The 24,526-nt window shown below is 57.8% G+C and overlaps 1 protein-coding gene across 2 annotated transcripts; it reads left to right on the forward strand.

Moving 5' to 3' along the window:
- Nucleotides 1–570: 570 nt before the first annotated feature.
- Nucleotides 571–16,889, forward strand: FHOD1 (formin homology 2 domain containing 1). 2 transcript variants are annotated; one of them, XM_030955896.1, is made up of 22 exons: nucleotides 571–800; nucleotides 6,842–6,948; nucleotides 7,079–7,143; nucleotides 8,463–8,530; nucleotides 8,617–8,722; nucleotides 9,092–9,186; nucleotides 9,602–9,713; nucleotides 9,806–9,900; nucleotides 9,989–10,132; nucleotides 10,251–10,465; nucleotides 10,619–10,729; nucleotides 12,194–12,360; nucleotides 12,609–13,513; nucleotides 13,770–13,922; nucleotides 14,064–14,246; nucleotides 14,515–14,634; nucleotides 14,787–14,948; nucleotides 15,049–15,239; nucleotides 15,312–15,504; nucleotides 15,584–15,737; nucleotides 15,823–15,999; nucleotides 16,481–16,889. In XM_030955896.1, the coding sequence occupies exons 1-22, from the start codon at nucleotides 615–617 to the stop codon at nucleotides 16,561–16,563; spliced, it is 3,792 nt and encodes a 1,263-aa protein (XP_030811756.1). In that variant the 5' UTR covers nucleotides 571–614; the 3' UTR covers nucleotides 16,564–16,889. The 2 variants fall into 2 exon arrangements, with proteins under 2 accessions (XP_030811756.1, XP_030811757.1); XM_030955897.1 differs by having other exon boundaries at nucleotides 670–800; nucleotides 6,842–6,943.
- The last annotated feature ends 7,637 nt before the right edge of the window (nucleotides 16,890–24,526 follow it).

A 24,526-nucleotide genomic window follows, 5' to 3' on the forward strand; every position in this document is an offset into this window, starting at 1 on the left:
ACGGGTTTTACACAAGCTTTGCTTTGCAGTTTGAGCTCAGTATGCCCCAGTTCCAGAGAGGCACCACAGCACCCCTGGATCCAGGAAGCTCATCCTTGTGCTGCTTCCCCCCTGCCCCAGGACAGGGAGATGGAGCCTAGCTGCCCATCCATGCTCCAGTTCACCTGGGCTGAGCCGACCCACCTGGAGCAGCCCGGAACCTCATGGGGCCTGGAGCATCCTGGAACATCCCAGTGGTGCCCCACAGGGCCTGGAGCACCCCTGACACCAGAGCAACCTGGGGTCTGGAGATCCTGGATACCAGGGCCCTGATGGAGCCCCCCAGAGCCCGAAGCATCCATCCTGGAGCACCCCTGATGCCAGAGCATTCCAGTGGAGCCACCCAGAGCCTGGGGCATCCATCCTGGAGCATCCCTGATGCCAGAGCGTTCCAGTGGAGCCCCCCAGAGCCTGGAGCATCCCGGCGCCCGGAGCATCCTCCCTGGATGGGCCGCGGGAGGGCGCGCCGAGCACCGAGCACGGAGCGGCCTCTCCCGGGACGGGGAGGGCGGAGGGGCCGGGCCGAGCCCGTGTCCGCCCCGGGCGTCGCACGGGGCCGCGGCGGCGGCGGGGCCATGGCGCTGGTGGAGGCGGCGGAGGCGACGGTGCCATGCCGGGTGCAGTACCTGGAGGACGCGGATCCCTTCGCCTTCGGCAGCTTCCCGGAGCCCCGACGAGCCCCGGTTTACGCCGTGGAGGAGGCGCTGGCCCTGGGGGCGCAGCTGCCCGCGCTGCACCGCCTGGTCGGGGCCCCGCTGCCGGTGAGCAGGGACGGGGACGGCGGGGAAGGCACCGTGCGGGGCAGGGGGTGGGGATGGCTGGCTGGAGGGGACCGGGGGGCGAGGGACCGGACGGTGTGTCCCCGGCAGCGCTGCCGGCGTGAGTCACGGCGGGGTTTGTGAGCCCCTGCGGGAGATGCCAGCCTCGGCCGGCCCCAATGAGTCGGCAGGAGGAAGAGGATGTGCTGCTCGGAGCAGGCAGGAGCCCTGGCAGCGGGAAGGAGGATGAGGGCAGGAGTCCTTTCCCATGTGGTTGGGGCTGAGGCAGGCAGCGTGCTCCCCACCGGCCTCGCACTTCCACGCCGGGAGCGGAGCGCACCGGCTCCGCCTGGGACCCTTCCCGCGCTCCTTTCTGCAGCACCTGGAGCTTGGGGCGGGGATGGTGGGGGCGGAGGGCCGCCAGCCCCTCATCTCACCGGTCCGGCAGCAGCTTTGTCAGCGGAGAGTAGTACGGAAATGCACGCTGAGCAATTTCCTTCAGCTGGGAGGAAGGCAGGAGGCCGAACGTGAAGCGGGGCACCGTGTCTTGTTTGTGTGTCCTCAAGTCTGGCTTGGGTTGGGAAGTGGAGGAGACACGGGAGACAGGGCACCCTCCCTGCGTATCTCCTGTGGACGTGATGCTCTCGGAGCATCCTTCTCAGGATGGGGACAGGCTTGTTTTCTTCATCAGGAACGTGGGACCCAGCAGAGCTCGGCAATAGCTGAGCATCTCCGTCTCGCAGCACCACAGGAGTGCAGGGAAGGGAGGCAGGAGCCCCCGCTGGCTGGGGGAGCTCTGCTCAGAGCTAGAGCGGAGAGATGGAGCAGCAGGAGGGGAAATTCAGCTCGGTGTGCCCGACACTGAGCTTGCTGGCCTTCCAGGGGAGAGGGGATCACTTTGAGACCTTTGCCTGCACCAAAAAAAACCCCTCCCATTTATTCCCCTTTTCATTTTTCTTGGAGCAAAGAAGCAGCGTCTCATGTCGCCGTCATGGGATTTTTAGGCGGTGACTAAAGGGAGTTTGTTTGGGAACAAACAGCCTGGAGACATGACGAATGGAGCAAACTCAAATTTCATGCGTGTGCTGTGCTCCCTGGGCAGGAGCTGGCTGTAACGGGATCGCCAGCCCGGAGTGCTGCCATGGTGGCACGGGGCAGTGGCAGGGGGAGGGGACACTGGACACTGCGTTCCCGAGGGCGGGAGCGTTGCAAGGAGCTCCTGTGCCCAGCAGAATTGTGTTGATTCTGGCATTTCATGCTCTGTTCTCTACCTAATCCAAGCTCTGGATATTTTTTTCCTGTAGTTTCCCTGTATCATCCCACGACCCTTGGTGAAATCACAGGTGAACGGCCTGGATCCTGTTCTGGGTCTATAAACCAGATGTCTGGATTATATAGGTTATAAACCATGCTGCCTTTATCACACAGTGCTCTCTGAGGCAGCAAGGGCTGCAGAATGTCCCACCTGACAAGCTGGGATGCTGGCTGGGATTTGCATGAGCAAATGTGTTCATTGGGAGCCTCCTGCACTGGGATTTACAGCCTGTGGAGTGAGCTCAGTCTCCCAAGCCACCCAGCTCAGCTGAAATTCAGAGCTGGCACCCTTGGAACCATGCAGATGTCGTTCCCCTGGCATGACCAGCCAAAGCCTCCCCTGGTGCCTTTTGTGCCAGGTAGCACTCAGCTCCATTAGTCACCGCCCTAAAATTAGTAAATGAACAGTCGGATTTTTCCCAAGGAACTGGCTGTAAAAAAATTCAACTGGGAATGCCTGGTGCCAGGTTTGTCCTGCTGGGCAGCATGCCTGGACCTGCAGAGCACTGGAAGAGGGTTCAGCAGCCAGGAGGGAGCTGGGCTGGGGTACCCTCATAGTTGGAGAAAGATTGAGCCACAGGCACCCAGGGGATGAGCTGCCATGGCAGAGCAGCTGAGCCCTACCCTTGCTGGGCCCAGCTAAGCAGCTCCCTGTGCTGGGAACAGCTTAGAGATGATGAGCAAGAGGTTTTTGGTGCAAGCACCACTGCCTTGAATAGCCTGTCCTGCCCCATGACACCCTTGGTGCTTCCTCTCCCTGAACAGGACCTGTCACTGATGACTTTTTCATGCTCTCCGGGAAGTGTTTGTGCTTGGAAATACCTTCCTGCTTTGTTTGCTGCTGCTGCATTGTTTGCCTCCAGGCTGATACTATCTTCTCCGATTTCCAGCATTTTTCTAGTACCCTTGGGTGATGCTTGGGCAGGGCGTGGCCATTCTCTGAACCTCTGCAGGCAGGTTTTGACAGGGCAGGTTTTTTTGGCTGTCCTTTAAGTCCCCAAACACCCCTGTGGCTCCCTTGAGCATTGTCTCACCTCTGAATCTGGGGATTTTTCCAAACAATTGCAAAACCCATCAGGCTAGAGTTTTGCATTCTCCTTCCTCCCCCGGAAATCTGGGAAGAGCAAACAGTTCACTGGCCTTAGTGCCATAAACTTGCTGAGAGCTCTTGTACTCCATAGAGGTGCCGGTGGGGCAATCTCTGTGTGTGAAGTGAGCAATCCCCATCCCACAGCCCTGTTGCCCTCTGTTTCCTAACAGGCTTGAGGAGGGCTTTGGTGAGGGTCTTTGCCCCACTTCACCCCTGGATGGTACGAAAGCAGTGAGGAGGGGTCAGCAGCACTGAGTGTTGGTGCTCAGCAGCCCCCAGCACTCCCCAGCTCCCAGTACCATCCTTGCATGGATCCCAGGAAGGGAGCTGCAGCCAGGCACTTGTGCCATGGCTTTTCCAGGACACCAGCTGCTGCCTGGGACTGGGCTGCTCCCGCTGCCACACGTCTGTTGATGAACAGCAAGAGATCTGTTAATGAGCAATGAGCCCAGCTGGAGGAGCTTCCAGAGGGAAGCAAGTTTGCACTTCTGGGCCGACTCTGGGTGACCTCCAGAGATCCCTCGTGGCTTGGGTATTATTTCCTGCCCCCATGATAAGGCAGTGGCAGTGTTCTCATCCACTTGCTGCTATCCATCATGCAGGAGTGGACAAACACCAGGGTGCCCTGGCAAAGGACACCCCTCTTAACTCTGCAACTAAACTGTGGTGAATGTGCTTGGCTGGGGTTTGAGGTTGGGATGGGGTTGAGGTTGGGGTGGGCCCTGTGGCTCGTGTAACTCTACAAACCATCAGCCCCTGTGTGTTTTGAGAGGAAGAGCAGCAGCTGGTGATGCCCGTGCTTTCTGACCTGTCAGTGCCTTGTGTTTAACTGCTGCCTACTATATTTAAATAATATATTTTTCCTGTAGTTTCCCCACAGCCTTTCTAGAAGAGCTGCAGCAATGCTGAGAAATTGTGGTTACTGCAAAAAGAAAGTGTTATAAAGGGGGTAAAAGTGGTACAAGTGTTTCCTTTGCTGGCAGATAAAGAGGATATTTGTTGCCTGGCCTTGGAGCATGTGGGGATGCTGTGATAGGGGTGAGCAGGAAAATGTTATGCTGTGGTGGGGAGTGTGAGTTCGTCTGTGCATGGATGATGTCTCCATATTGGAGGTGAAGAGGTTTCCATCACACCCCCATTGAATCCTGGAATGGTTTGGATTTGAAGGGACTTAAAGGAATCATCTTGTTCCACCCCACTGCCATGGGCAGGAACACCTTCCATTAGACCTCTTGTTCCAAGTCCCATCCAACCTGGCCTTGAACACTTCCAGGGATGGGGCACTCAACACAGACAGAATCCTTTTCCAGGTTGTGGCTCCTTGTTCCACATCAGGGCTGGCACAAGCATCCTGTCCTCAGCAAAACCCCAGAACCTCACTGTGAATGGGTGAAGGACATCCATCCTGCTGCAGGGTGGCTGGGACTCCCAGGAGCCACAGGCTGGATGTGTGAGCGTGGGACACTCTCCTCTCCCAGCTCTGCTTTGCCCTCAAGTCCCCATTGCCCTCAAAGTCTGGCTCATTTTGTAATGGTTTATGAGGCAGGAGACAGATGAATCAGAGCCACACTGCACTGGGAGCTGTCAGTAACCTGTGACCCCAACTTGCTGCCCCCAGCACCATGACACTGAGACCCCAGCTTGATCCTCCAGGGTATAAACCCCTTGTCTGAATAACCCCTGGCCCTGGGGCAGCTGCTGCTCCCTGGTGTGGAAGTGCTGCCCAGGATTTTTGGCAGGGCTGCAGGAGCCTGGGACAGCCTCTCCCCATCCCCAGGGAGGCCACAGCCAAGCCAGGGCCCAGGGCCTGGAGCATCCCTAGTGGGAAACATTGCCAAGCTCACACGGGAAATACGCGGGGTCAGCTCCCAAGGGCTTGGCCTCTCCCCACAGCTGGGACATGTCACCAGCCCCAGAGGAGCTGGGGATGTTAACTCTGGCTTGCTGGGGCTGTGGCAGCCCAGAGAAGGCAAGGCTATTTTACTGGGGTGGTTTGCTCTTTGCTGACTTAGAGTGCCTGGGTGGATGCGGGGATGCCTGAGGGATGCCCAGGAGGCTGGCAGAGGTGCCAGTGGGGATGCAGGGGTGGCCAGGAGGATACAGACATGTCTGGGAGGATGCCCAGGAGCATGCAGGAATTGGCTGGTTGGATGCAGGGATGCAGGACAGCCTGTCCCAGTGGAGGAATTGAAGCATTCCCCAGTGAGCAAACCCTGTGTGGGGTCAGTGTCAGGGACTCACGCTGTGAAGGCAGAGCTGGCAGCCAGGAGTACCTGCCCAGTGCCAGGTGCTGTGTTTGCCAAGCCTGTGTTTGCTGCACATTGCCATGGCTGGCTGGCGTGGCCAGCAATGTCCAGCCCAACAACAGTGCCCTGCCAAATTGCCCATGTTGATTACTTCAATTAATGTGTCATTTGACTTTACCCTGTGGTATTAAAGTCACACTCACAGTGAATTCATATGTGTGAGCTTGTGCCCAATGCTGGGATGCAAGGAGATGGGAATGTCATGGAAAGGAACCCCAGTGAAACACAGGAGCCATACCCAGTACAGCTGTGGGATCTCCAGGGCCACAGTGGGGAAAGGCATTGATGGGAAAGGCAGAGCAGTTGTGGCTGTTCCCATCTGAGCTCCTCAGCCACAGGACTGTGCTTGAAGCTTTTGCAATTTGGGGTTGAAATTGAGGTGAGGTTTTAGATGGCTGATGGATCCCCACTTCTCTCCCCTATTGCTGCTTGCTCTTGTTTGCACAAGAGCAGCTTTAATAATGGGGTTTTATCCCCCGTCCTCAGTTCCTGCCCTGCAGATGTGTTCCTTGGAGATGGGTTGAGCAGGGAGAGGGTGGGGCACAGGAGTTGCAAGTGCTTTAGGAACAGATCCAGATGTGCAGGGGAGGCAGGGTGCTGGCACTGCCCTCCCTCTGCTTCTGCTCGTGCCTGGAGGGTGAATTGCCGTGTCCCAGAGGACCTGCCTGGGTGCTGTGGGGTGCTGCTGGCTCCAGGGTACCTCAGGACTTTGTGGGTGCCGTGCACCATGGGTGCTGTGCATGGACCTTCTGGGAAGGTGCCCCTTGCCCCAGCCTTGTCTCAGAGCTGTGCTTATCCAAATTCTGATCGAAGATGCCACGTGGCTCTGGGCTGAGTCAGAGGGTGTGTCAGCCAGGGCACATCCCAGGGATTTGCACTGCTTTGGGGGGTCCCTGCCTGGGCTGAGTGCCCAACAGTTCCCTCAAACCCAGTCCCTGCAGGCAGGGGCAATTTGCCAGCCTTGGGAGGAGATGGATCCTGCCCCAGCTGAGCCCCTGCTGACTAAGGGGAGCCCCAGGGAGCCAATCAACCTCTTGCCATGGTTCCCACCCAGGCATTGCCAAGGAGCTCAGTGCTGGCAGGACCGCCCTCACTCAGCCTTTTCCAGCCTGGGGCTCCATGTTTCTCCACAATCAGCACCAGGCTGAGGCAGAAGGTGCTGGGACATCTCCCTGAAGAGCCAGTGGCTGGGGACAGGTGGGACATGCCACCCCACTGCAGGATGTGTCTGCCAACTGAGTTTGGTGTTGGTGGGAGGGTGACCTGGGAATGCTTTGGGAGCCTGTAGGGCTGTGTTGGGCATGGGCACTCAGCCTTGCTGTCTGCATCCCCAGCTGGAGGACTGCACGCTGCAGGTCTCACCCTCTGGACACTACCTGGACCTTGACTTATCCCTGCTGGAACAGAAGGATGATCTGGAGGGTTTCTATGAGGAGGTCAGGTAGGGCACATGGGGCACCTGAGCCCTGTGTGGACACAGGGACCCCACAGGTGTGTGCACACCATGGGCAAGGAGCCAGGGGCTGGGGTGATCCCACTGCAGCACTCACAGCACATTTTCTTCACCTTAGGAAGGGGAGACGACCGACGCTGATCCTGCGCACGCAGCTCTCCGTCCGAGTCCACGCCATCATCGGTGAGTCGGGGCTGCTCCCTCCTCCAGCCTGGTCCAGCAGCTCCACTGCCCTGCATGGGGGAGGTTTGGCCTCTGCAGTCAGCTCTGGCCAGGGTTTTGTGATGGAGAGGGCTGCTTCCACCCCATAACCCCTCCCAGAGATCCGGGGATCTCGTGGGGTATCCATTGGGTTAATCCCCTCCATCCTCAGAGATCAGGACTTCTGCCTCTTGGGCTGGGAGCCCACCACCCACTGCAGTTATTCTGGGTCACTCAGGCAAGCTCTAAATATAGCTGTGAAGACATAAACAAAGGGCTCTTGCGCAGCAGAAAGTGCTGCCATGGTTCAGGCAGCCTGCTCTGAGGTCCTGCAAAATATTCAGGAGTCTTGAGCCTTTTTTTTGTCTTTGGCAGGGGGAAAACAAGCACTGAGCAGAGTGATGCCAGATGGGCATCAGCTGACTGTGCAGGGCTGCAGCTGAACCATGCAGGAAGGGGCAGGAAGCCCAGGGTCAGGGTCATGGTCGTGCTCTTTGCCAGCAGTTCCCAGGCTCTGTCTGAGCTCTGAGCTCTTCTGCTTTTCCTCCCAGCAGCTCTGCCTTCCCTCCCAGATCTGACAAGCTGATAAGCAAGTGGAGGAGGCTGCCGGGACACTGTGTTTTACAGGGCATATCTGGAGGACTACTTGGACATCTTGTTTTTGGCTTGTTGCAGCTCTAAGCCTGACCCAAATAAGTTGGGATGTGTGGCTAACTCAGTTTTTGCACGTGGGAAGTGCTGGTTCCCAATGGCCTTGGTGTCTTCATGGGGCCTTCCAGCTTCCCAATGCCCTGGCTGCTCCACGCTGGCTCCTGCCTGCAGGCACACCCCCATAAGCACATAGTCTCCACCCCAGTGACAGTCCTGTCCCTGAGCAACCTGTGTCACACTACTGGCTTTCCGATCCCCGTCCTGTATTTTTTCCCAAGCTCTGGGGCTGCTGGGAGCTTTGGAACCATGGCATGGCTGTGCCCAGGGAGGGATGGCTAAAAGTAGCTCAAGCTCTTGCCTGTGTTCCTGTTTAGGTTCTGCAAAGGAAACCAGAGGGGATATTTGTGTCATTGCTGGTCAGAAAAAGAGGGCAAAAAAAAAGGAAATAGGAAAGTGGAAGGGCTGAAATATGTAGTTGTGGTAGAGCAGCTGCTCCCAGCCAGTGTGTCCCACAGCCAGGGCAATGCTGGGGTGATGGCACGGAGATCAGGATCAGGATAAGTCAGGATGAGGGGCTTTCCCAGGAAGCTGGGAGTGTTTGGGAGCCCCAGTTCAGCAATGAGCCACTCACACCACATCTCTCCTCCCAGAGAAGCTGTACAACTCACGGGGGCCCGCGTTGCGGAGGTCCCTCTTCTCCCTGAAGCAGCTCTTCCAGGTGAGGTGATGCTGGTGCGGTGGGGGACAGGGGCTCCCCCAGGGCTGGCTGCCACACTGCAGTAACACTTGGCCTTCTCCCCACAGGAGGACAAGGACCTGGTGCCAGAGTTTGTGAACCTGGAGGGGTTGACATGCCTGATCAAAGTGGGGACAGAGGCTGACCAGAACTACCAGAATTACATCCTCCGGGGTTGGTATTTGGGCACAGGGCACCTCTGGAGCAGGTTCCCTAAAGAAGCTGTGGATGCCCCATCCCTGGAAGTGTTCAAGGCCAGGTTGGATGGGTCTTTTATGCAACCTGGTCTAATGAAAGGTGTCCCTGCCTGTGGCAGGGGAGTTGGAATGGGTCTTTAAGGTCCCTTCCAACCCAAAGCATTCCAGGATTCTGTGCTTGTCCCCAGGGACGAAGGCTGGCACTCAGGGCGGGCAAGCCACAAAGTCTGCCAGGGCTACTCTGCCTTCCCAGCAGACATTGCCCTTGCTGCAGTGATGCTGTGCAGGAATGGGAATTCCCAACCCCTGCCTGCTGCAGCATCAGCCTGCCCACTCTGCCTTGCAGCCTTGAGCCAGATCATGCTCTTCGTGGATGGGATGCTGGGTGTCATCAACCACAACGAGACTGTCCAGTGGCTGTACACGCTGTCAGGAAGCCCAGTGAGTGCCTGTTGCTCTTGGGGGGCTGCCTGTGCCCTCCACTGCATCCCCTTCCCTGCTTGTCCCCTTGAACTATCCCTCAGAGGATGTGCTTCACTCTCTGCCTCTGGGCTTGGTACCCTGGTACCTTTGCTTGTGTTGGGTCCTGCTCCCAGCCTTCTGGAAGCCACCCAGGATCTGCAGACCTCCCTATCCTGATGTGACCACATTCCCAGGCACAGAGCTTGAGTAAGACACTCCTGCTCCAGGTCCCTTCCCAGTGCCTCTCAGCCATCAGCCTCACAGCTGCAGGTCCCTGGCCCCACGACAAAGCTCCCAGTCCTGGGGCATGGGCACAGCCACCCCACAGTGCTCCAGCAGCATGCTGGCAGGCCCCTGTCACTGCTGCTGTCCCATCTGCCATCCCTTGTCCCAGTTTCGCCTGGTGGTGAAGATGGCACTGAAGCTGCTCCTGGTGTTTGTGGAGTACACAGAGCCCAACGCCTTGCTGCTCATCCGCGCCGTCAATGCCGTGGACCAGGCGAGAGGTGAGCGCAGCTCCAGCCTCCTGCAAGGTCCCTGCTGGGGGACAGTGTCCCCTCCCAGCCTGCATGTCACCTGTTCATGCCTCTTTTCCCAGGTGCCTGTCCGTGGTCCAACTTAATGGCCATCCTAGAGCAGCGCAACGGGGCTGACACGGAGCTGCTGGTGTTCACCATGACACTGATCAACAAGGTCTGTGGGGGTGTCCCCGTGGTGCCACACTGCTGGGGCTCAGTGTGGGTCACCACAGTGCCAGCAGCATCCCTCTGATTCTGCCCAGACGCTGGCAGCCCTCCCAGACCAGGACACCTTCTATGATGTGACCGACTGCCTGGAGCAGCAGGGCATGGAGCAGGTGGTGCAGCAGTACCTGGGCAGCAAGGGCACCGACCTCGACTTGAAGCAGCAGTTCACAATCTATGAGGTGAGCGGGGCTCCAGCAGGATCTGGCCATGTGCCACCTGCCTCCAGCAGGGAGGGTGAGTGCATGGGGTGGCAGGGATGCTGCTGTGCCCGGTGCCATGCCCCTGGTCCCTCCACAGAGTGCTCTCAAGCTGGAGGATGATGTGGAAGAGCCGCCCTCAGGGGGACGCAAAGAGCGGAGGAGGACAGACGAGGGCCGGCGTGGGTGGAGATCCCAGGGTGGCTCCCAGGATCCCAGTGCCGATGCCCAGCCACTGCTGGGGTCTCCTGACACTCCAAAGGAGCCCCCAGCTGAGGACACCCCACCTATCCCTGCACCAAGCAGCCCAGCAGAGTAAGTGCAGCTGGAGGTGGTCTGTGGTGGGGATGATCCTGGGATGGTGAAGACACCGAGATGCCGCATAAGCAGCACTTGGATCCATTGCTGGTGTGAGGGTGGAGAGCAGTCCTGTGGGACCTGCTCTCAGTCCCTGTCAACTTCTTCCAGACCCTGTCCCACCAGCATCTACAACAGCACATCCAGCGTGCGGCTGGCCCTGGCCTCCCCCCCGGCTGAGAAGGAGCAGCCCCTGGGCCCAGGAGAGCGCAGCGTCTACAAGTGAGGAGCAGGGGGGGCTGGGGGCATGGAGGTCCCCCAGGGCAGCAGGGTGGGCTCCCAGGAGCATGAGGTGTGTCCATCCCAGGGCACACTCTGCCTTTGCCCTTGGGGAAACAGTCTGGGAGGGCACTGGAGCTGGAGAGATGTATGAGGGGGCAGCAGGTATCAAAGGGTCTGGCCAAGGGCTCCAAGGCATCCTTTGGGCATGCACAGCTCTGCTCCAGCTCCTCATTCTCCTCTCTGCCCACGCTTGCCCTCTCCTCTGCCCACTCTTTCTGTCTTTCCTTTTGCAGGCTGCACCAAACTGCCCCTGTCTGGTAAGTGCCTGGCTCTGCATGTGCATGCTCCCTCCCAGCATGATCATAGAATCATAGCACCTGGAATAGTTTGGGTTGAAAGGGATCTTAAAAATCATCTAGTTCCAATGCTTCCACTAGATTGCTTAAAGCATTCAGCCTGGTCTTACAGGGATGGGGCATCCACAGCTTCTCTGGGCAACCTATGCCAGTGTCTCACCACCCTCACAGGGAAGAATTTCTTCCTAATACCCAATTTAAACCTACTCTCTTTCAGCTTAATGTCCTATTAATTCTCCCTTGCCCTATCCTATGATGCTCTGGGGGAGCAGTCACTTGCACTCACCTTGCTGCCCCCATCCATTGCCTCTCCCCTTCAAGTCCTACCTGTGGGACCCCAACCCCCTCCCCATCACCCCACAGGATGTGGCATGCTCTGATCCCTGCTTTGGGGTGAGGTGTCCTTGCTGGGGGTGGCACAGCCCACTCCAGGTGATGGACAATGTCCCATCTCTCCAGCACCCGATGCCATGTGGTGCCTGGGCCAGAGGGGACTTGCCAGGCCTCTCCTGGCTCCCTGTGAACCCTGGGACCATGGGGCAAGGGTTTCATGCTGGAGGGCTGCCAGGTGGGTGTGTGCAGGATGCACAAGCCCCGGGGGGACTGCCAGCAGTGGGGGCTAACCCCTGTTTTCCCTCAGGCGGGAGGATGCCCCCTCCTTGCATGGGGACAAGCCTATTTTGAAGAAGTTTGAGTAAGTAGAGGCATGCGTGTGTCTCCAGGCATGCGCTTCCTTGGAGTGGTACCTGGCTGGAGGTATCTGGGCTCTGGCCACACAGGGCGTGAGGAGCAGGATCATGCCCTCAAGTCTCTGCCTTGGTGCCTTCCTGGGTTTTGCAGCTTTTGGATGAGGGTTGCAGTGAGCACCAGGTCTGTTGTGACCAACTGGTGACAGCAGCACCCTGTTGGCACAGCCGTGGGGCCATCACCTCTCTCTGCAGGGCTCAGAGGAGGTTGAATCCTTGGTGTCCCCAATGAGGTGTGGCCAGCGCAGGAGGTTTCTGTGCTGTGGGACTTGCTGTGCAGTGTGGCATGGCGTGGTTTGCTGGTTGTCCCTATTGTCCCCATCCCTGCTTTGCTTTTGGCCAACATCCACCCCATCTTGCAGAGCTCGCTTTTTGGAGAACCTGGCTGCAGCCCAGAAGGAGAAGATCTCTTCCATGGCCAAGGGACGGCTCGATGTCCTCAGCGATACTACACTAGAGCATCCTACTGCACTTGCATGGGAAAGAGACCATGGCACCTCTGATCCCGGGATGGAGCCACACAGCATAAGTAGGTGCTGCCAGGGTGTGTGTTCCCAGCTCATCTGGGTCCCTGGGTGGGGATTAGTGGCCCCTCAATCCTCATCCCATGCCTGTATCTGTGACACAGAACATTGGAGGAGCTGGTCGTACCTCCTTGCTCAAAATGCTGGCATCTGAGCACACCTCACTGCAGAGCAGGACTCCAACTCTACACTGAGCCAGCACCACCTGCCCCCTCCAAGCAGATTATTCCAGCTTCTCCCTCTCTCCCTGCAGGGTCTTGTTTGGCTCGATCTGACATCACTGACTCCTGCAGCACCATCTCCTCTGACACCAAGTTTATGCTGGACATGCTCTATGCCAAGGGCTCCTCAGAGTCAGGGAGGGAGAAGGTGTTCCATGAAATACCTTTATCCCCCCAGATCCAGGGTGAGGTGGAGATGGACACCAAGGGAAGCAGCAGCCAGGAGCAGGAGAGTGCCTGGCCCCGTGGCAGGGCTCCAGACGGGCCAGTAGCCAGCGCCCATGCCAAGCTGGTACGTGCCATGTCCAGCATAGATGATGAGACCCACACACAGAAGCTGGAGAACACTGGGATGATGCCCATCAAAAAGGACACAGAGCTGACATGGGAACGCCTGGAGACCATCCCTGTGCAGCTGAAGATCAAGGACATGGACTTTACTGACTTGGGGGAAGAAGAAGATTTTGACATCCTGGACACAGGGCCAATGACCAATGGGTCTTTCCTCCATCCTGGAATTGAAGCAATGAGTGCTGGAACATTCATGGCTCCCCCTCCACCACCTCCTGCCCTCCCTGGTTGCCCACCACCACCACCTCCACCTCCTGCCCTCCCTGGTTGCCCACCACCACCTCCTCCACCTCCTGCCCTCCCTGGTTGCCCACCACCACCACCACCACCTCCACCTCCTGCAGTCCCCGGCTGCCCACCCGCACCAGGGCTGCCAGGTCCCTCAACAACAGATGGCCCCTCTGAGGCCAAGAAGAAGAGGACAGTGAAGCTCTTCTGGAAGGAGCTGAAGCAGCTGGATGGCACTGTGGGGACTGGCAGGTTTGGCCAGGGGACACTTTGGGCATCCCTGCAGAATGTCGAGGTCAATACTGCGAAACTGGAGCATCTCTTTGAGTCACGGTCAAAGGAAGCGCCAACCTCAAAGGTACCACTTGGCATCCATTGGCCAAGGGGCATTGAGGGGTGGGAGGAAGGCTGTGGGTTCCTGTGGGGAGCCTGTTATCCCTACCCGATCTCAAGGATGGGCACCAGAAGCCTGGAGGCTCAGTGGGGATGATTATGGGCAGTGCACAGATTTGGTTTGGCTCACTGCCTCATCTGTGTTTGGTTCCCTGTGTTCATAAGTTCATGAAGGTGAGCCCTTTGCCTGGCTATCCCCATCCATCCTGTCCTCTTTGCAGAAAGCCATTGATGGGAAGAAGGTGGTGGTGGTGTTGGACCCCAAGAGGAGCAATGCCATCAACATTGGCCTCACTGTGCTACCACCCGTCCATATAATCAAGACAGCCGTGCTCAACTTCGATGAGTTTGCAGTCAGTAAAGAAGGGATTGAGGTGAGCACAAGAGAAGCAGGCTCAGCTCCTCTGAGGTCCTCAGCAGGTCATTTCCCCAGGCTGGGAGACATCCATGCCATGATGCCTGGAGTGACACATCCTACATATGGAGTCTGACATATCCCTCTTTCCCTGCTCTAGAAAATCCTAACCATGGTCCCAACTGAGGAGGAAAAACAGAAGATCCAGGAGGCCCAGTTGGCCAATCCTGATGTGCCTTTGGGCTCTGCAGAGCAGTTCCTGCTCTCCCTGTCTTCCATCAGTGACCTCACGGCCAGGCTCCAGCTCTGGGCCTTCAAGCTGGACTATGAGAGCCTGGAGCAGGTACGGAGCCATGTACCCCATCTCCCCTCTGCCCTCCCACTGCTGACACCCCAGCAGTGCTAAGCACTGAGCCAAGCATGTTTCTGGTGAGGACCAGTCATATCCAAACACGGGAGGTGCCCCAGCATGGCTGGGGATGGGCTGCAGATCCCCAAGGCAAGCATGGGCTTGGATTGATCAGGAGGTGGTTGTCCTCGTGGGTGAATGCTGAAGCTCCCAAGAGAGAGAGTGGCCAAGGGATCTCACCCCTGCTTCTCCCCTCACCCAGGAGATCGCAGAGCCGCTCTTTGATCTGAAGGTAGGCATGGAGCAGCTGGCCAGAAATCACACATTCAAGTGCATCTTAGCCACGCTGCTGGCGATGGGCAACTTCTTGAATGGTTCCCAGGTGAGGAGCAGGGTGAGGACCAGCCATGGTTTGTGGGCACCCAGAAGGGTCTGTGGGGAGCTGGGAGGTGCTGGTGGGGACCCAGTGGATCTGCAGACTGGAGGTCTGCTGGAGTAGGGATGAGAGTCCCTGCTGAGTCCATTGGGTTTCAGAGCAGAGGCTTTGAGCTCGGCTACCTGGAGAAGGTCTCGGAAGTGAAGGACACAGTGCACCGGCAGTCCCTGCTCTACCATCTCTGCCAGATGGTGGTAGAGAAGTTCCCAGAAACCACTGACCTCTACTCAGAAATTGCCTCCATCACCCGCTCCGCCAAGGTGAGGCAAGGCAGGTGACACCTGGGCAGGGGGAGGCTGTGGGTCCTGTGGCTGCCCAGCTACACCAGCATGGCTAAGGACTGACACCTCACTCTTCCAGATTGACTTTGAAGAGCTGGCCAACAGCCTGGTGCAGCTGGAGCGGAGGTGCAGGGCCTCCTGGCACAACCTAAAGGTGATTGCCAAGCATGAGACCAAGCCAGTGCTGAAGACCAAGCTGACAGAGTTCCTCAAGGACAGCACCCAGCGCATCATCGTCCTGAAGGTGGTGCACAGGCGTGTCCTCAACAGGTTGGTGGCTTGGGGACACAGCAGGAACCTTGCAGTCCTGTTGGTGGCCCTCCGTGACGGATGTTCCCGTAGGTTTCACTCCTTCCTGCTGTACCTGGGGTACCCAGCGAGCACGGTGCGGGATGTGAAGGTGACATCCATCTGCAAACTGCTGCAGGAGTTCGCCCTGGAGTACCGCACCTGCCGGGAGCGCGTGCTGCAGCAGCAGAAGAAACGCGCCGCCCACCGCGAGCGCAACAAAACCCGGGGCCGGCTCATCACCGAGGTACAGGGACGCTTGCCTGCGTGCCACCAGGAGGTGACGCCCCCCATGTCCCCAACACTGACCTCTCCTCCCATTTCAGACTGAGAAATTCTCCGGCATTGCCGAGGCAGTTCTGCCGCCTGCCGTGGTGTCCAGCAGCCCCAGGGAGCAGATGGAAGCGGGTCATGAGAGCATGAAGATTCTGCTGACCTCCCTCACAGATATCCCTGCCCGCCGCAGCCGAGCCAGCCAGGGTAGGAGCAGGATGGCAGAGGAACTCAAGACATGCCCAGCTGGCTGGGAGCAACTGGTGCCAGCATCCTCATTGTCCTCATGCAGGAACAGGGCATGGCACCCCGACCCAGGGCTCTCCAGCCCAGGAGGATGTTCCCAGCTCCCCTGATGATGCTTCAGATGAAATCATGGACCAGCTGGTGAAATCGGTGACACAGAATCCCAATCCCCGACCCTGCCCCAACAAGGAGCGCAGGAGGTCCCGTGGCAATAGGAAGTCCTGTAAGTCCCATCCCTGTGTCCTTATGCCCTGTTCCATCTCTGTTCCACGCTCTGTCCCTGTATTCTGTCCCATCTTCATGTCTGTGTCCCTGCTCAGATGCTTTTTCCCAGCTCTGTATCCCTATCTCCTTACCCTTTCCCATCTCTTTGTCTCTCTTGCCATGCCCTGTCCCGTCTCTCTTCCCAGGCTCTGCCCAATCCCCATACTCCTTTTCATCTCTGTCCCCATCGCTGTCTTGTTCCATCTCCATGTCTCTGTGCTCTGTCCCTTGTCCTTTGTGTCCTTGCTCCCATGCCCTGTCTGGCTCCTTCCCCATGGGCCACCCATGACCTGCCATGTTGAGCCCACCATGCACCCTGATACCAGTCCATGCCAGTGCACCCCATTACCCTGTCCCTGCCTGAGCAGGCCCCCATGTGTGGGGACTCTGGCAGCCAGTGCTGCTCGTGCTGGCAGTGCCACACTCTGCTCTTCCCGCAGTGCGGCGGACGCTGAAGAGCGGGCTCACCGAGGAGCTGGTGCAGGCCCTGGGCCTGGGACGGGTGCCTGGCATGGAGGTTTGAGGGGGCTCTGGCTGCTCCCCACTGCCAGCAGCCCCAGGGCAGGACATGGTGGCAGCCCCTGCAGTCCCAGGAAAGGCACACTCTGTGCCTTTGGCCTCACCTCGCTTTTCCCTGCTGGCCTCCAGCTCCCAGAGGTGCAGGGAGCAGAATGGGAGTGATGCCCAGAGCTGCTCCATGGTGACCGGGATGGAGGATGCTCAGCACTCAGCTTGAAGGCTCGAGGTTCATCTTCTCAACAGTATTAGAGCGGTCAAGGGGCTGGACTCAGACCCCCTCTGGGAACTGGGTCTGGCCCACGGCCGCTGTGGCAATAAAATGATCTGATATGCTGCCAGCATCTCTTGTTCCTGAACCTGAGAGGCCAGAATGATGTGATACTCCCTCCCTGGCCAAGACAGTATCCCTTCTCCTGCAACCCAAACCCTGCTGCCTGGGGCAAGCACTCAGCCAGCCCTGTGGCTTGTAGGCACCATTGTCCCTCTGGGAACAGCATGATCCCCTCTGTACCAGGACAGCTGGGGGACTTTTCCAGAAGGAGCAAGGACTGCTGCCAGGCTCAAGGCTGCATGCTCAAGGACAGGAGCAGTGGCTCGAGCACAAGGCCACAGCACAGTAAAATTGTCTCACACTTCACCTCTCCTTTACAAACATCTCCTGGGGGTGTTTAGCCAGACCCAGACGTGGGTCAGAGGCAGGGTGGTTGTTCCCCTCTAGGAGCAGGTCCTGGGTACAGCAGCCATGTGTCCCCCAGCTGCAAGCCTCAGAAATACCAGTGCTTGGCAAAGACAGGCTGCCTGTTCCTGTAAATGCACCAGGGCCAGCATCTGCCTGTCCCCATGGGAGCCTGGGAGATGTTCCTGCCACCTCCTGTCCCAGTGTGGCTCCTGCCATGCCAGACACAGATTAAACCCCACACTGGGTGCGATGCTCCTCACAGTGGGTACCATTTCTCAGCATCCCCCTCTGCCAGTGCTCTGGGCACTCTCACCTGTGGTAGAGGCATTTGGGAATGGTGTCACATCATCCATCACGACAGCTCCACCTCGGCGCTGCCCTGGTGCTGCCTCCAGCCCTGAATCCCGCACAGCAGGTCTCTGTGGCCTTCAAGGAATGAAGAAAAACTCCACCGGGCAGGGCAGCTTTTTCCTCCTGGCTATCTCTGCCCAGGGTTGTTCCTCTCCCACAAGGCTGGACATGCCAGCCTGCCTCAGCTTGCAGTGTCTGAGATCTTCCTGAGTGGCCCTGAAAGCAGCAAGATGCCACACTGAGAGCTGCAAGTGTCCCAGAAGTGCCTCAAGATATGGTCTGGCTTTCGTGGCCTCTGGGTGCTTGACTTGGGGCTGCAAAGAGAGGACAAAGAGGTTATGACAGGTAACAATGAGCCACAGGGGGAAGGAGAAGGGGCTGAGAAAGCATCTTCCTGACCTCCTGCACCTACTCCAGGTCCCTAAAATGACATTGCACATGTCACAGCCCCAGGACTGTTAGTCCTGAGGGCTTGCTGGGGAAAACTGAGGCAGGGTGCAGGGCAATGTGTTTGGGTTTTTCCACCTTTTTTTTTTCAGCCTTGGTGTTATTTCGAGGATTCCCAGCTTGGCCCTGGACACACGCTGCCCTTGAGCGGCGCCTGAAGTGCTTGGCTTGGCCACAGCACAAGTCATTTATGCCAAAAATATGACCAGCAGAGGTGACCCCTGAGAAGGAGAGGGGGTGGCAGGATGCTGGAGGCACCTTTGCAAGCTGAGGGGGGTTTGGGGCAGTCAGACAAGGCTTGGTGGGGACCTGGGACACATGTGGCCTCAGGCAGCATCAACAGAGATGGGGTTGGGGTGCTGCACCCCCAGTGGACTTCTCGAGGTGGGATGAAGTGACCCTGCCAGGGCACCCCATGTCACCCAGCACCTCCATTCCTTCCTCCATCCCCTCCTTGTCTCCATCCCTGCGTGGCTCCTGCCCAGCCAGCCCGGGACCAGCCGTGTGTTGCTGCCACGAGGGGGCACGGTGGCCACACGCAGGCGAGGCCACCCTAAAGGACTCTTCCCGTCCCGAAAGGATGCCCCGCGTCCCGCCGCTCTTCAGCGACTCGCCAACGAAAACGGGCTTCATTTTGTTGTTTTCCCCCGGCTGGCACCCGGCGGGGCTGCACCCTGCTCCCCCCACCCAGAGACACAGCCTGCCCCTTTCATGTCTCCTGTTGAATGACAGCTGTGTCCTTGGTCCTGGCTGTTTGTCTGGCCGGCGGGGACAGGCTCCTGTCCCCTGTGATCAGCTGTGTCTCCACGGCTTGTCCCTGGCCCTCATCCTGCCCTGGCCCCGTTCCAGGCAGCGAGGAGGAGCAGGGGACAGCAGGAATGAGCCTGGCTCCCCTTTATGTTGCATTTTTGCTCTTCTGTAGCTTCCACCCTCACTCTGATAGATGTTCCCTGCCTTCTCCATTCCAACTTTTCCATGGGATTGTCCCAGCACAGGGTCCTGTTTGCTGCCACACTCTGAGGTCGGCTACAGCTTTGTGCTCCATGGGCATGTCCCCAGTGCCACCCCCAAGCTCAGGGTGGGGGATTGCCCATGGTCCTGGCCTCGTGGTTGCCACAAAGTCCCACCACCTTGTGTGGGAAGCACAATTCCCATCAGTGACAGCACAGCCTTCCTCTTCCCAGGTCAGAGCCATCTTGAACACTTCTTGCAAATACTGGTGCACCCTGGCCACCTTCCAGAAGCATTATGATCATCTACCCCCCAAAAATTCCTCCTCCTGCCTCAGCTGGAGGACACCTACTCCACTTCCTGGCCTCAACCCTCTTAAGCAACTTCAGGCTGACAACATGCTCCATTCTGCAACCACCTTCCCCAGCAGGATGGAGGCGTGGAATGGGAACCAGGTCACAGCTGCTGTGACCTACTGCCACCTTCCCTAGGAGCAGAGGGAGCAGAATGTCACCTGGCCCAGTCATCTTCCCCTGGCATCTGTCCTGTGACCAAGGGGGAGACATATTTCCCCTGTCCCCATCACTCCAGTGCTGAGATACAGACTCTGTGATGGGCAGAGATGGGAGATGGGAGGTTGATGTTGTGCTGGCAAAGGAAGCCTGGCAAGGGTACCACATATGACCCAGGAGAACACTAAGTATTAGTGGAGATGGAATCACTGTTTCACAACCACACTGAAGGAGTGAGGTCCCTGTAGCCCAAAATCAGCTCTGGTTTGGGGAATTGTGGTGCAGAAAGCCTGGCTGGCAAAGGCTGTGCAGGCACAGTGACACAAGGTCCTGGCCAGGGCAGAAGGTGAAACCACCCAAAGCCATGAATGCGTCTGGAAACGGAGCTGTGTTTTGTAAATACCTGGGGATCATGCGCAACCTGGAAAAACAAGCCAGAGGCAGGAATGTTCCAAAGACAAGGGGGTCTGGAACGAGCCAGACCCAAGGGCAGTGCTTGGCTGGATGCTCCACGCTGCCAGCAAGGCTCTCCTGGGGAGCAGCCCTGGTACTCTGCAAAGGAGCTGCTCCAGCCACAGCACACCAGGAGCAAGGAGGTCCTGCCCAGCTGCTGGGGAAAGCTTTGAGCTGTGCCCACCATCCAGCTGAGGTGTGTGGAAACCCCCTACAGATGGAGGATCAAAGCCTGGGTCTCAGGCTGATTCCAACAACATGGCACCAAATGTAGCAGACAATGAGCACCAATGGTCACCTGTGATTTACAGCTTCAAAATATAAGGAAAGATCAAAAAAGTCCTTTGTCAATTAAGCTGGAAACAAGGAATGGAAAATGCTGGGGAAGAACAGGAAGAAGGTCCCAGAACAAAGAGCTAAGGTGGCTCCATAGAGGCTGTGGCTGAGGTTGGCTGTGCCATGAGAAGTGCCTCCAGGCTGGGCTTTTTTAGACTCAGTTTCCCCTGCCTTAGATCTGGGAAAGGATCACAGGGATGTTGGGTGCAGGAAAGGCTTCCTGGAGGTGAACCTGGCTTAGCTGAATCACAGCCACCCATGGATCTGTGTTGCCCAGAGAAGAATGCCACAATAACAGAGTTCCCACTACAGTGGCAAAGTTCAACCAGAACCAAGACAACTGCACAAAGTTCAGTAGTAGGACACAAATATTTGGTGCCAGGAGTAATTAATCACTGTTCTTTGCAAGATGCTTTGGGGCAAAATGAGAGTTAAATTCCAGGTGGTGCAACAGCCTTTGTCACCCCTGAACTGTCTCCAGCCTCAGATGCCAATGGGCTCCAGTGTCTCACACCCTCACCGTGAAGGATGAACCCCTGTCCATTCAAGGGCACTTTGAGGACATTATGTGGGAGACAGGGAGCTCCCTGTACTCCAAGTGCAGCATCCCCTTTCCTGTGGGTTTGACAGTCCGTGGTGGGTACCCAGCCCTCAAGTGACATTGAAGGGGGAGGCTTCAGTCCCATGGTCCCCTCTCCTGAGACAGCTGCTCCCAGGGAAGGACTGTACCTCATGGCATTTGTGAGGAAGCAAGAGCTGGCACAAATATCCATCAGCACTGAACAGGCAGAAGTGGCCTGTTAGACGCTTGCCTGGGTGGCGTTTCCTGAGGAGATAATAGCCCTGGAAGAAGGACTTGCTGTTTTGGAGAAGATTAAGTACCTGTGGCAGCAGCATGCGGATGAATCACAACCCTCATGGGCTTAGAGACCCTGGAAATGGCTTATGGTACTTTGAAAACAATGTCATGAATCTTCTGCAGATCAGATTAGGGAGTGGAACAATTATCTCAAAACCTGTTAGTCATGGGAGGCTCCAGGAGCTGGAGGAACAGCCTAGGGCAAGGGGAGCACTAGGAAGATGTGGTCTGTGTGTCCTCCCTCCCAGGGACCTGCTTGAGCAGCCCCAGGAAAGGTGTGGGAGGTGGCTGTGGTTGAACCAGCCCTGCTTCCCCTGTGAAAGGTGAGCTGTAATTAGCAGAACGGGTACGGAAGAGCTCAAGTAGGTCAAAAGGTAATGGGGCTATCACTGGCGTTTCCCAACAGCACGGCGCGGTTGGGAGGCACCCTCGGGGTTGGGCAATGGGCAGATGAACAAGGCCAGGCACTGTCTTCAAGGGAAGAGCCACCAGTCACCCTGACTGCACACCAGCCTTCTGGGGGAAAGCTGGGGAGCAGCCAGAGACAGCAAATGGTGCTGCTGGTTCAGCCCCACCACATGGGGCCTGTGGTGAGAAAACCCACAGAAAGCCCTGACTGGTGTGACAAAGAGCACCACGGCTATCTACAAACCCATCCTGAGGTGTCCCACAGGAAGGACATCCCGAGACCATGTGTGAGGAGATCTGGAAGGGATGGATGGATGGATGGATGGATGGATGGATGGATGGATGGATGGATGGATGGATGGATGGATGGATGGATGGATGGACGGACATCCAACCCAGCCCTCAAGGGGTTGTGGAAATTCATGCTGCAATTTGGGAATGGCCATACCTACCCTCTGTGAAATAGAGACATGGGTACAGATTCTAGATTCTGTCTGTCCCTGCAAAGCACCATATCCCTGATTTCACTCCTTTGCACGCCCCAGCACTTCCAGCTTGGCCAGCACAGTGAGGGACGGCCTCTCATGGAAAACAACCTTTCTCCAACAGGATTTTTCAAGCCCTGGTGAAGTGATGTGTGGTGAGGTTTAACCAGGTCCTCTTCAGAGCCCAAGTTCCCTGAGGCTCTGCTTTGTGGTCACCTCTATTGTTTTCACCAGGTTCAGTAGCCCAGGGCCGCAAGCAAGCAGATTCCTGTGGGAGAGCCCGCGGCCATGCTGTTGGGAGCATCCCTCCTCCTCTACCTTGCCGGCTTCCCAACATTCCCTTGAGCACTTCAAACTCAGCTGGGTGACACCACCACGCCCCAGCGAAACCACCCCAGCCTGTTCCACGCTGTACTTCTGCAGCTGTTGCCATCCCTGCTGATGAAATGTGGTTTTCTGCCAGTACCAGGGAGGCTGTTTCCAATAAGGATGGCACAGGCATCCCTGGCACGTGCTGCCACCACCACAGGGCTCAGGGGTCTGGTGGGGCAGCCGGTGCTGATGGCAGCACACCAGGGAGGGAGAGGGGTTGGTGATGGCACGCGAGAGCCCAGAGAGTGCCCAGAGTCAGGCCCACGGCAGGGACGCACGAAGGATCACCGAGTACCGAGACTTGGTGAAATATTAAAGCAGGTGCTTAATAAAGCGAGCCCAGCGGCAGCAATTACCCTGTGCAATTAACCTGGAAGGAGAGGACTTTGTCCCCCAGCCAGGTGGTGCAGGGAGCTCCTGCCAGCAGCTGCTGGAGGTGGCACGGGCCTGGCACCCAGCATTGCATGGCAGGGCTTCCCCAGGCTTCGCTGGGGCAAGCCAGGACCTGAGCTCCCAGCATGGCTCACCCTGCTGCAGCCCCAGAATCACACCAGGTAGGTGAGTGGCAGAGCACTACCTGCTTTGGGTGTGAGAAAATGCTTTGGGATCCCCCTGGAGTCATTGTCCCCAAGTCACAGGGAGCAGCTGGGAGAGATTCACATGTCACATGCCTGCTCTGGGCACTGAGGAACTGAGCATGGCTGGCCAAGGCAGCAGGAGCTGGGCAGCCACTGCTCCTACAGTGCTCCCCAGCAGGGCCTGAGGGCACTGCCCTGTGCAGGAGGACCCGATCGAGGGGTGGCCCTGACGGTGGCCATGCCCTGTGCTCCCCCTGTCCCATGGGGTGTGGGTCTGGTGGCACTGGTTCTGGCTTGGGCAGCCTCCCTCCTGCCAAGCCTCCCTGGATGCAATGGCACTTCCTGCCAGGAAGCTCTGCCTGGACCAGCACTGAGCCAAGCTGTGCCAGGCCAAACCAAGCTGAGCTGAACTGTGCTTACCTAGGTGGGATGATGTGCTGAGCCAAGCCAAGCTGTGTCAAGCTGAGCTGTGGCTGCCTAGGTGGTACCTTGTCCTGAGCTGTGCCAAGATGAGCTGAGCCATCCTGTACATGCTATGACATCCCAAGCTGTGCTAAGCCAGGCTGAACTGAGCTACCTGAGTGTCCTGACTGTCCTGAGCTATGCTGAACTGAGCTGAATTGAGCTGAGATGAATTGCACCTATCTAGGTGGCAAAATGTTCTGAGCTGAGTCGAACCGAGCTGTGCCGAGCTGAACCATGGCTACTGAGGTGCCACAGTGTACAGAGCAGGGCTCAGCTGAGCTGAGCTGCGCCAAGCCAAGCTGTGCCAAGCTGAGTTGTGCCTTAAATGGGTGGCATCATGTCCCAAGCAAGACTGAGCCCTGCCAAGCTGAGCTGAATTGTGCCTACTGAGGTGGCACAATGTCTTGAGCTCAGCCGGGCCAAGCCAAGCCAAGCCAAGCCCAACTGTGACTATCTGGCACATCATCATCTCCTGGTCTGTGCTGAGCTGAGCTGTGCATATTGAGGTGGCATGGTGTCCTGAGCTGTTCTGAGCTGAGCTCTGCCAAGCTGGACCAAGCTGAATTGTGCCTACTTAGGTGGCAAAATGTCCTAAGCAGGGCTGAGCTGAGCTAAGCTGTGCTGACCCGAGATGAGCCATGTCTACTGAGCTGGCAAAATGCCCCAAGCTGTGCTGAACTGAATCTGCTTGGGTGGCATCATGTCCCTAGCTGAGCTGAGCTGAGCTGAGCAATGCCAGACTAAGCAACACTGAACGCACCCACCTAGGCAGCAGAATATCCTGAGCAGCACTGAGCCAAGCCAAACCGTGACGAGCCGAGCCGAGCCGTGCCTACCCAGGCAGCACGATGTCCCAAGCCGTGCCGCGCAGTGCCGCGCCAAGCCACGCCGAGCCGAGCCGAGCCGAGCCGAGCCGAGCCGAGCCGTGGGTACCAAGGCGCTCCGCCTTCCCCCCTCCCCGGCCGCCGGTGCCGGTGCCCGCGGCTGCCGGTGCCCGGCGCTCCCGGTGCCCGGCGCTCCCGTCCCGCCCGTCTCCCATTGGCGGCGGCCGGTCCCCGCCCGCCCGCTCCC

This window comes from Camarhynchus parvulus, chromosome 11 (genome assembly GCF_901933205.1).
Source record: "Camarhynchus parvulus chromosome 11, STF_HiC, whole genome shotgun sequence".
NCBI classification, from domain to species: domain Eukaryota; kingdom Metazoa; phylum Chordata; class Aves; order Passeriformes; family Thraupidae; genus Camarhynchus; species Camarhynchus parvulus.